The sequence below is a fragment of the Giraffa tippelskirchi genome, chromosome 8, assembly GCF_054371585.1.
Source record: "Giraffa tippelskirchi isolate mGirTip1 chromosome 8, T2T-mGirTip1v1.2.pri, whole genome shotgun sequence".
NCBI lineage: Eukaryota > Metazoa > Chordata > Mammalia > Artiodactyla > Giraffidae > Giraffa > Giraffa tippelskirchi.
In genome coordinates this window covers 17489029-17501169 of record NC_137282.1, presented here as the reverse complement: position 1 = coordinate 17501169, position 12141 = coordinate 17489029, and the positions used below count along the sequence as shown (strand labels likewise).

Here is a 12141-nt window from a genome sequence, read left to right as displayed (position 1 = left end):
AAACCCAAAGCAAACCTAAGAAAATAGAATTTAAAGAACATTGTTAGTATTTTCCTTCTCAGAAAGTAATAAAAAGAAGATTGATCCTAGGTTAGGAAACCCTAAAGTAACTCTCAAGGTCTTTTAGGATGAATTTAAATGTAGAATTCACTGTTGGCTTGACTGTCCTGTGTTCAGGTTAAAGCGCGCATGTAATGAATGTATTTTGAGTGTTCTGGCTGCTCTAGGGAATCTCTCCGAAGTGCATATACATTGTACTACACTTCCTTTCTGTCCTAAAGGTAAAATATTCTCTTGGAGAAGGCTATTTATTTCACGTTAGAGTCTCCACAGTCAGATTCTTATTTATTTTCCTAATATTTGATCCTTTTCAGTCCATAGTATTCTCAAGCTCTAGGGTATTTCTCCCTAATAACCCTATCCTTTTTGAAACTGTGCTTGCCTTGTTTTTCCCCTGACACTGTGACAACTGTGATTATATTATCCTCTTGTTATATTTTACATAATATAAATGACAGTGAGGAGAAATCATTTAATTCTACTAATTTAGGTTTGTATTACTTTTTAGCTCAGACTATTATAGCCTCCCTAACAGACCTCCTTGCTCCTCAGCACTCCCTGGTGCATCTGTATACAGTTTTCACATTTATTACCTGAGACCATATCCCCTGAGTCTTGGTGTTCCTTTTCTTGTGTCTCCCTCTTTCCTGAGACCATCCAAAGATTTTGATACTGGTTGTGACAGTGGTTTGTCTAAAAGCAAATCCGAAATGATTTTGCACCTGTTTTGCATCCTCCAAGAAGAGTTGTGGTAGCAGGGAACCTTGAAGAGTCAGAATGTTCTCTGTAGAACTTGGGCAAATAGAAGTTTACCTCTTGGAAATTCCCTGGGAGTCCATTGGTTAGGGCTCCATGCTTCCGCTGCAGGCAGCACGAGTTTGATCCCTGGTCGAGTAACTAAGACCCCACATGCCATGTGACTTGGCCAGAAACAAAGAAAAAAAGAAAAAACTTTACCTCTTAATGAGCACTGCAATGGAGGGTAAGTTAAGACTTCAAGGTATTACCTGTTATCTTCATTTTCTTCTTTCCTTTAATTCTACTATTTGTTTATCTGTATTCACATTTTTTCTCTTCATTGAGCCATCATGTTTCTTAAAGTCTTACCTTATTGGTTTTCTTTATGCATGATGCATTTAATTTAAATAAGCCTGTCTCACCTATCTAACTTGATTAAATGAGAATAGATTTTTTTCCCCTTCTCAGAAAGTAGTTATGAGGAAATAACAGTCTTCAGTAAACCTCTTGGCAAAATAATGAATCCTCTTGTAATAGTGAGGTAGGAGACAGGTAGGCCCCAGGCTGAGCAGCCGCGGCCAGTCTCCCACTGACACTTTGAGATAAGATGCCAGAAGGAGCATTGGGCCCTGAGACAGAGTGACCACAGTTTCCTCATTCTTATGGTTAAGGGGCTTTCTCAGCCTGATACAGTGTGCAGAGAAAGTCCTCAGTTGTCCCTTAAGGAATTCCATATGACACAACTCTAGGGGAGGGGTCGAAGGATGGAGGAGGCGACAACCCGTAACATGTCCTGCCAACCTTCCTGAGACCTTTGCACTGGAATCCATCTTGGCTGAGAATCGTGCACACCCACTGGGAAGGACCCTGAGTTGGGCCAGATATGGGCGCAAGCAAGATGACTGGCCAGAGACAACCCGGAAGACTGCCCCCATATGGGCGATCCATGCTGCCCCTGTTGGGTGCAACTCACTCTGTGAGTTCACCTGTGTGCTCTTCCACACGAACTTTGCTTCTGTTAATAATAACAGCCTTTTGGGGCTGGTTGATTCCATGCTGCCGCACCTGAATCTTTGAGATGCCTGGTCCCGGAGGATACATACCAGTATTGGAAAAATAATCATAGGACTGTACCATCAAAATAACCTCCTCAGGGAGTCCCTGGCAACTGCAACATTTTTCTTTATTCAGGGAACTAAGTTCAGCCAAAGACATGTGATTCAGGGTTGCTGGGGATCTTGGGGACGCCCTGGACCCCTTCTAGATTAAAAGAAAGAAAGTGAAGTTGCTCAGTTGTGTCTGACTCTTTGTGACCCAAGGGCTGTAGCCTACCAGGCTCCTCAGTCCATGGAATTTTCCAGGCAAGAGTACTGGAGTGGGTTGCCATTTCCTTCTCCAGGGGATCTTCCTGACCCAGGGATTCAACCCAGGTCTCCCACATTGCAGGCAGACGCTTTACCATCTGAGCCACCAGGGAAGCCCATCTAGATTAAAGCCTCTGGTAAATGTTTCCAGGATGCCGGATTACATTTTTAGGTTAGCTTGTTTGTTCTTGGTTGCAGATTGTTCAACATGAGGGGACCCCCTCCTAAGTCAGAGGGAACACCTCTGGGCTGTGTCCTTAAGAACTGGAAGCTGTTTAAATTAGATGGGCTAATAAAAGAAAAACTTAAGTTTTTCTGTAATACTTCCTGACTTTTATATAAGTTGGGTGATGGAGAAAGATGGCCCCAAAATGGGTCTGTAAATTATCATACCATCTTGCAATTGGATCATTCTTGCTGCAGGTTGGAACAATGGACTGAGGTTCCCTGTGTCCAGGCCTTCATGTCCCTTTACCGGAGTCCCACTCTGTGTAGCTCAAAGGCCTAGGGAACCAGAAAATTCTCCCAGCATTCTAGATGGTCCTCGTTTAACTCCCCCAACTCTCAGTGGGGAAACTGAGCCTCTCCTATTCCTACAACTACCCCTGTTTCTCCGGATCCCCCTGGCAAATCCCTAACCTTGCTTCCCTATTCACCTCTAAACACACTGGTACCACACTTTGCCAACAAAGGTCTGTCTAGTCACATCAATGGTTTTTCCAGTGGTCATGTATGGATATGAGAGTTGGACTGTAAAGAAAGCTGAGCACTGAAGAGTTGATGCTTTTGAACTGTGGTGTTGGAGAAGACTCTTGAGAGTCCCTTGGACTGCAAGGAGATCCAACCAGTCCATCCTAAAGGAGATCAATCCTGAGTGTTCATCGGAAGGAGTGATGTTGAAGCTGAAACTCCAATACTTTGGCCGCCTGATGTGAAGAACTGACTCATTTGAAAAGACCCTGGTGCTGGGAAAGATTGAAGGCAGAAGTAGAAGGGGACAGCAGAGGATGAGATGGTTAGATGGCATCACTGACTCAATGGACATGAGTTTGGGTAAACTCCAGGATTTGGTGATGGACAGGGAGGCCTGGCATGCTGTGGTCCATGGGGTCGCAAAGAGTCAGACATGACTGAGCGACTGAACTGAACTCAAGTGACCCCAGGATGAAAAAGCTAATCCCACCACTGAGATATCTCATAGGTATAATTTCCAGTCATCCAGGATCAGGGAGAATGTGTCCTCCCAGGGAGGTGGCAAATGGCAAAAGCACGGTCAGAGTGCACATGCCCTTCTCTTTAACTGATTCAGTGCAGTGCAAACAAAGACTGGGCCAGTTTTCTGAAGACCCTAGTAGGTTTACTGAAGGATTTCAGGCCCTAACCCTGGCATTTGATTTAGCCTGGAAGGATGTCCAACTAATACTCACTACCTGCTGTACCTATGAGAAGCAGAGGGTTTGGATGGCAGCCTTGGGGCATACTGAGCAGCTCGCCAGGGCCCAACCCAGCATTTATGATACAGGTAGGGATGCTGAATCCCACTTGGGATGATAATTTCCTGTTGGGAATGAGGGCCAGGAACCATCTGATTCAGTGCCTATTAGAAGGAATGAGGAATGCATTAGAAAACCAGTCAGCTGTGAAAGGGTCAAGGAAGTGACCCAAGAGAAAGAAGAAAATCCAGCCCTCTCTTAGGGACAACTTGTGGAGGCTTTTTGAACGTTTACTAACTCTTGAGGGTCAGTCCCTACTGGGACTACCTTTCATCATTCAGTTCACCCCTAAGACATTAGGCAGAAACTTCAAATGTTACAATCAGGGCCACAAACCCTGATGCCCCACCTCCTAGAGGTGGCTTTTGGGGTAAAAAATCAAGCTGAGGAGGAGGAAAGAACTTGGTGTGAATTGAGGCAGGCCAGGGCCAAAGCTCAGCTGATAACGGCTGCTGACATGCTTTGCAACTTCAGGGCAACCTAAAGGGGACAGCAGGTGTCAGCCATCAGTCCAGAGGTAAGACCAAGAAGGGGGAATGCTTCAAATGCAAGTCAGCTGACCACTCGGCCTGTGAATACCGGAAGGAGCCTACCAGGCCATGCCCAGTCTGTAGACAGACTGATCATTGGAGATGGGACTACCCTTGGTCCTGAAGAGGAAAAGGGACTCCTGCTTCTGAGACCATGCTGGGCTCCTGAGGTGGCCCAGGGATTCTGGCAGCTTCCCCCACCCCTGCCCTGAGATGTCTATCTCCATCAAGGATCCCCAGGTCATCTCTGATGTGGCGGAAAGAAGATCGATTTTTTAATCGATACAGAATCCGCTGACTCTGGCCTGACTTCTTACTCTGGACCTTTTTCCTCTAAAAGCTGCACAGTGACTGGTGTCAATGAAATGCCTCACACCTGTTACTTCATTGGCATCACACTTGCCAGTTTGAACAGTGTTTGGTCTCATTATCTCACATGCTAGTAAAATAATGCTCAAAACTCTCCAACCGAGGCTTCAACTATACGTGAACAGAGAACTTCCAAATGTTCAAACTGTATTTAGAAAAGGCAGAGAAGCCAGAGATCAAATTGCCAACATCTGCTGGATCATAGAAAAAGCAGGAGAGTTCCAGAAAAACATGTACTACTGCTTTAAAGACTACACCAAAGCCTTTAACTGTGAGGATCACAACAAACTGTGGAAAATTCTTAAAGAGATGGGAATACCAGACCACCTGACCTGCCTCCTGAGAAATCTGTATGCAGGTCAAGAAGCAACGTTAGAACCGGACATGGACCAACGGACTGGTTACAAATTGGGAAAGGAATACATCAAGGCTGTATATTGTCACCCTGCTCATTTAACTTACATGCAGAGTACATCACGCAAAATGCCAGGCTGGATGAAGCACAAGCTGGAATCAAGATTGCCGGGAGAAATATCAATAACCTCAGATACACAGAAGATACCACCCTTATGGCAGAAAGTGAAGAGGAACTAAAGAGCCTCCTAATGAAAGTGAAAGAGGAGAGTGAAAAACCTGGCTTAAAACTCAACATTCAAAAAACAAAGATAATGGCATTTGGTCCCATCACTTCATGGCAAATAAATGGGGCAACAGTAGAAACAGTGAGAGACTTTATTTTCTTGCGCTCCAAAATCACTGCAGATGGTGACTGCAGTCATGAACTCAAAAGACACTTGCTCCTTGGAAGAAAAGTTATGACCAACCTAGACAGCATATTAAAAAGGAGAGACATTACTTTGCCATCAAAGGTCTGTGTAGTCAAAACTGGTTTTTCCAGTAGTCATGTATGGATATGAGAGTTGGACCATAAAGAAGGCTGAGCACCAAAGAATTGATGCTTTTGGACTGTGGTGTTGGAGAAGACTCTTGAGAGTCCCTTGGACTGATCAAGGAGATGCAACCAGTCCATCCTAAAGGAAATCAGTCCTGAATATTCATTGGAAGGACTGATGCTGAAGCTGAAGCTCCAATACTTTGGCCACCTGATGCAAAGAGCTAACTCATTAGAAAAGACCCTGATGCTGGGTAAGATTGAAGGCAGGAGAAGGAGGGGACAACAGAGGATGAGATGGTTGGATGGCATCACTGACTTGATGGACATGAGTTTGAGCAAACTCCAGGAGTTGGTGATGGACAGCTAATCCTGGCATACTGCAGTTGTGAGGTCGCAACGAGTTGGATACTCCTGAGCAACTGAACTGAACTGAAGTGGGCTCACATGCCTTTTTGGTTGTCACTGAGAGTCCTACCCCACTAATGGGGAGAGACCTCCTGAGTTCCCTAACCATATTATGGTTAGGAGGTCCCGAGCAGCTTCCCCCTGACCCCCGCTTTTTTTTTTTTTTTTTTTTTTACCATGATTCTTATCTATAAGCAGTAAACCCTGCAGTTTGGGACAGAGGAGTCCCTGGGAGGTTCGTGAATGCCCAACCTGTAAAAATTAGCTTTAATCCAGAAGCTGCCTACCCTAACAAGAGACAATACCCCATAAGTTTCTAAGCAAAAAAAGTTATACAACCCCTCGTAGATAGATTCTTAAGATGTGATCTCTTGGTGCCCTGTCAGTCTCCTACCCCTGATCTGCTGGTTGTTAGGCCAAATGAGGAATATAGGATAGTGGATGACCTCAGAGCAGTAAATGATACAGTGGTTCTTATACATCCCCTTATGATGAATCCTTACAACATCTTAGTCCAGCTCCCTCAGGATGCTAAATGGTTTACCATGCTCAACCTCAAGGATGCCTTCTTTTGCATCCCAGTTCATCTCTCATCACAATATCTGTTTGCCTTTGAGTGGACCAACTCCCCCTTGGGTCAGATGCAACAATATACCTGGACACTGTTGGCTTAGGGGTTTTGAGAGAGCCCACACTTGCTCGCCCAGGCCCTAGGAAAGGAACTAAAGGAAATATGCCTAAAAGAAAGGACTGTTCTACAGCATGTAGATATATTAATATGTAGCCCCTCCATGGAGGCCTCAGATCAGAACACCATTGAAATTCTTAATTTCCTTGGGATTCGAGGTTACAGGGTCTCCCAGAAAAAGGCACAGATCTCAAAGCAACAAGTTAAATATATGGGACATTATAAATCCTGGAAGTAGACAGCTATCTCCATATAGAAAACAAGCTGTATTAGGCCTAGGCTCTCCAAAGACAAAAAGACATCTCTATACCTTGGGCTTCCCAGGTGGCGCTAGTAGTAAAGAACCCGCCTGCCAATGTTGGAGATGTAAGAGATGCAGGCTTGATCCCTGGGCTGGGAAGATCCATCGAGCTCCTGCTCTGAGTCTTCCCACTTGACAAAAGCCATGCATCTGGTATGTAAGTTTATTTCTTTGAGGTGGCAGCAGTTCCATGTCAAGATGATGGTGATGCAGGGATTCTAGCCACTCCCTGAGACAGATTCTTCTGGACCAACAGCAGAGGTCTCCCTGGGGCTCCATGGCAAGGCAGGATGAGAGTTCTGTGGCCCCAGTTAGGTAGGGTCCACGAGCCCAATGCCAGCCTGAAGAAGCTACAGAAGGTGGACCTTTGCCCTGCATCCTCCCAATAAAAATTGCGTGGGGTCCAGGTCTCTCAGAGGGGATGTGAGGTAGGCAATAGACGGGCCCCAGGCTGAGCTACTGCAAACAGTCTCCTGTTGACACTTTGAGAGAAGATGCCATCAGGAGCATTGGGCCCTGAGACCACAATTTCCTCTTGCTGTGGTCAAGGGGATTTCTCATCCCGACATATGCAGAGAATGTCCTCAGTTGTCCTCTAAGGAATTCTGGATAATGCAACTTTAGAGGAGGGGAAAAGAAGGGAAGAAATGCCAGCCCATAATATGTCCTGCCAACCTCCCAGAAACCTTCGAGCTGACCAAGGAAGAACCCTGAGACAGGCCAGATAGGGGAATAAGCAAGATGACTGGCCAGACATAACCCGAGTGCCCTCATATAAGTAATCTAAGCCACCCCTATTGGGTGCAACTCACTCTACGAGTTTGCCTTTGTTTTCTTCCACACATGCTTTGCTTCCAATAAATGCTGTGTCTGTTGGTCTCTTATGAATTCTTTTGTCAAAGAAGACAAAGACCAAAGGCCCTTCTTCCAGTCATTTCACTGCCGTAGTCAATAGGAATGTTCACGGCTTTGATTTTTCTGCTCTATAAATTTTTTTATTTTCTACTTTTTTTTAATGTGAAAAGGGATCCATATTGTTGGTATCATTTTGAACAGTACAGATGCATGTAAACTGAAGAGTACTTAGATTTCCCCAATACCATTCCTCAGTCTCACTGTTGATATTTTTGCATTTAGCCTTATAGGCGTCTGTTCTTTGTCTCAGACTATGCAGATATGTGCTCTCAGTTGGTTTTGTTGTTGTTAGCTTGCCACAGAAATGGTTTTGTAGTAGGTCCATTTTGTCTGCAGTTTTCCTCCTTTTTGTGTCTCTGTTATCTTTCTGTATATTATGTTTTCTTAAATCAGGCCTTAATGTTTTAAGATGTTACAGTATTCATGTTTTGGTGCACAGTTCTTCCTTCTTTGAAAAATATTTTTTTAAATGAGATTCTTGTGCATTAAAAAGATAATTTGCATTTTTTTTTCACTCCATGGAGTTATCTACTATGAAATTTTGACATGGAAGCCCATTTGGTTACTCTCAAAAATTACTTTGAGTAGATTATTTAGTAAGACTTTTAGAGTAAAATTACTGCATTATTTTTCTAAGTTTTCAATGATTTTTACCATAGTCCTTCTTAAAGGTTTTTATACATTTACTTTTTACATATTTGATTCACTTTCATAGTATGAATGTGTATGATCATGAACATTTAGATAATTTTCCATTATCATAGCTTTGCCATGAATTTTTGTATGTATCTTTTGGCTGATCTTTAAGTATATTTGTAAAATAGATACCTAAAATTAAAATTGTGTCACAGGTTATGTGCATTAAAAATTAAATAACTTTCTAAATCTAAGTGGTTCGTTCTTTTTTATATTCGTTGGGTCAGCATAAATGAATGTATTTATGTAAATGAATATATTGAGGAATTAAATATTCTCCAAAATCATCATTTAAACTTTTAATAAGTGCAGGTTTCTAAAACAGACTTTCTAACACGTGATTTTCTATGACATAGCCTTAAGAGTACCAGTAAACGCTTCTGTGAACTATATGATCTTTTATTATTACATGAAAGTTCTTGCTTTTTTGGTAAACATATAGAAATTCAATTTTACAATCATAAGAGAGGTAAGAATAATGAAAAAAATTATTCTCCTATGTAAATACTACATTTCTTGTATAAATGAAGAGTAATTGTTAAACTAGTGTTCTGCCTTTCCAAAAGGATGGTGATTGTATTTGCATTAGTTTGTAGATTTTTAGCAAGGCTTCTGCTTCAATAAATAAACCTGTCTCTGGTTTTAATTTGAATAAAAAACTGAAGTCACTGGTGTTTGTGTTTAATATAAAGTTAAACACATCTGAGTGTCCAAAATGTTTTAGATTTTTGTTAAATATATCATTATTTTTTATATGCTTTCTCCTTTCAGTTTTTTACTAAAAGGAAAATGTAAATTAAAATTTAAAAATGAAATTAAATTAAAAATTTAAAAAGAAGGGGAAATTAAATCACATAAAACTCAAGCATGTATATATATTTGTCCTTTTGCTCTTCTTTTTCTTTAGTTCTGCCTGGGAATTTGAAGGTCCAACTATCATCTATTGTCCTTCCAGAAAAATGACAGAACAAGTTACAGCTGAACTTAAAAAACTGAAGTTAGCCTGTGGAGCATACCATGCAGGACTGAGTATTAACTTAAGGAAACAAGTTCATCATAGGTTCATGAGAGATGAAATTCAGGTGTGAATATGGATCATTACTGTCGTTTCCCCATACTGGAAACATATTTCTATAATAGCTATTTGTGAAATCTTTATTGAATATCTTCTTTGTGTTCCCCAACTTCCTCGCCTTCCCCCTGCCCCCATGGAGGGATAATGTTTTTTTAATTAAAATTTTTTTTAAATTTTTATTTTTAAAGTGTATCTTGTATTAGAGTATAGTTGATTTACAATGTTTTGTTAATTTCACGTATACATATTATATATAAAATAGGAACTAATAGGAACCTATGGTACAGCACAAGTAACTGTTCAATACTCTGTACTGACCTATATGGGAATGGACTCTAAAAAAGAGTGGATATATGTATACCGATTCACTTTACTGTGCAGCAGAAACTAACACATTGTAAAACAACGTTGTAAGTCAACTATACTCTGTTAAAAATTAAACAAAAATTTCTTTAAAGTTGAATTGAACTTCATAATTTAATCATGAAATATTATTTGTTTAAAATTGCAGTGGTAAAGAATCTCCCTGCCAATGCAGGAGACATCAGAGATGCGGGTTCGATCCCTAGGTTGGGAAGATCCCCTGGAGTAGGAAATGGCAACCCACTCCAGTATTGTTGCCTGGAAAATTCCCTGGACAGAGGAGCCCGGTGGGCTACAGTTCATGGGGTCGAGTTCAACATGACTGAGCACGAGGATGAAAATGGAAAAACAGCAGAGTATATTAAAAAATTTTAGGTGTACATCCAGGTGATTCATTCATGCATATACATTTGAGTACCGTTTTGATGCACATAAAGCTGTCACTCTGATAGAATCAGTGTAAAATATGGGAGATAGATAGGTAAGAAAACTGTTGCAGGCTAGTATAAATGGCAGCCTATACATAGAATGGTGTTTAGGTTCACAGAGGAGGAAACACTAGCTGTTAAGGTAGGTTGTCAAATGGAGTTGTACACCCAGGAATAAGCAGTTTGAGTAGAATCTGAACAAGTGAATAGAAGTTCATCAGCTATGCATGAAATTCTAGGGGGTGATGAAGGATAAGGAATTGATTACAGAATTCCTGGAAGAATGACTGATATGTGCAAGGCACTTTGATATAAGAGAGCATACTGGGTTCAAGGAATTGTGAGTAGTTTGCAATGGTTGGAGAAAAAGGAAGTATGGAGTAGGAGGGACACAAAGTATAGGTAAAATGGCAGAAACTGGTGGAGACTTAGGAAGAGAGTTGAATTGGTTGTTTGGCCAGGTTATAGAGGATCTTAAAACTTGCAGAGAGGCAAGCTGGAGTTGATGTGAAGTTCCCTTATTTTTTCCAGACAAGCTGTAGGATTTTTTATTTAAATGAAATTGCATCTAACAGGTAAAACAGATTAAAGTAGAAATGGCCTTGTTGAAGTTGATGTGACGGAGAACCAAGTACAAGAACGTCCCTGTCTCCATGTCAGTGTCCTGGGGATTGTCTTAGAATCTTCAGATATTCTGCAAAACAGAACTTGAAAACCACTGTGACAGACTGCTCTGTTTTTGAGCAAGATAGTAGTATTATAGGAACATTAGACAGGGAGCACTAAGTAGGATTGATCTGAAGGAGAGAAGAAAAGTGTTGATGAAGTTCACAAGAGGTGCTGCAGCTGAGATTCTTATGATTAGAATCCTGGTTCAGTGGGTGTCACATGGATTATTTTGGAGGATTTCAATTCAAACATGGTAGTAGGTTTAAATCAACACTATCAACATATCCACCCCCCACCACCACCACCGTGTCAATATATGCCTGGAATAGTCCTCATCTCAAATTGAGAGGAACTTCCGTTTTGCATTTTCTGTCCAATAGATCATCCATTTCCTGTGTCTCTAGAACTCTGCATATGCAGCTCACTGTGTGTTGTCATGCTGCAGTGCGTATCTGCCTGAAGGCATCTGTTCTCTTTCTTCCTCTTCTTTCCAAAGGCAAGAACAGCTATCACAGCTGCCTGGAATAGAGGTTTTATCCAAATTCTTAAATGCTTATATGTTTATTCTATTATCTCTGAAGCTTGGAAATCATCAGATAAAGTTCATTAGCTGCTGCTTACTAAATCTTAACAGTTGATCTTTTGAGTCAGTCATTGACCAGTGGTTTCTTCTGTCTTGGCGTATTACTAATTATTTATTTAGATAGAAACATCTCCCAGAGACATGAGGAAGACAAGATTTTTTTTCTTTCCTATTTTTCATAATGAAATCTAACCACATTTTGATGTAGATTTGCGTTTTGAGTTTGTGATCAGTCTTTTAACCCTGACTTTTAATTTTATGTCCATTGTATTTTATTTGCCTTTTCAAGATGGCTTGAATTCCTTTCCTTTTTGGGATGAGGTTATGAGTAAATTATTTGATAAAGTATTTTCATTTACAACTGAGAGGTTCTAATGATATTTTGAAAATCATATCTGTAGAATAGGTTGATCTCTTTTAAAGACAGTATCATGAAAAGAATTAGATCTTAAAAATTTTCATCATACAAACACACACAGACACACAAAAATTGAATAAGAAATAACATTTAAAAAATAAATATTGGGATTATTATTAGATTGCTTTTTTACTCAAATTAACAAAACTGA

At 41.0% G+C, this 12141-nt stretch overlaps 1 protein-coding gene across 10 annotated transcripts in view; it reads left to right on the top strand.

Annotated features, from left to right (window-relative positions):
* WRN (WRN RecQ like helicase) overlaps positions 1–12141 on the top strand; it is a 119081-nt gene that overhangs the window by 67282 nt on the left and 39658 nt on the right. For all 10 annotated transcript variants that reach the window (XM_081523505.1, XM_081523506.1, XM_081523511.1 and 7 more), the window contains one exon: positions 9362–9536. In XM_081523505.1, coding sequence (XP_081379631.1) covers positions 9362–9536 — 175 coding nt within the window. The remainder of the gene's footprint in view (positions 1–9361; positions 9537–12141) is intronic.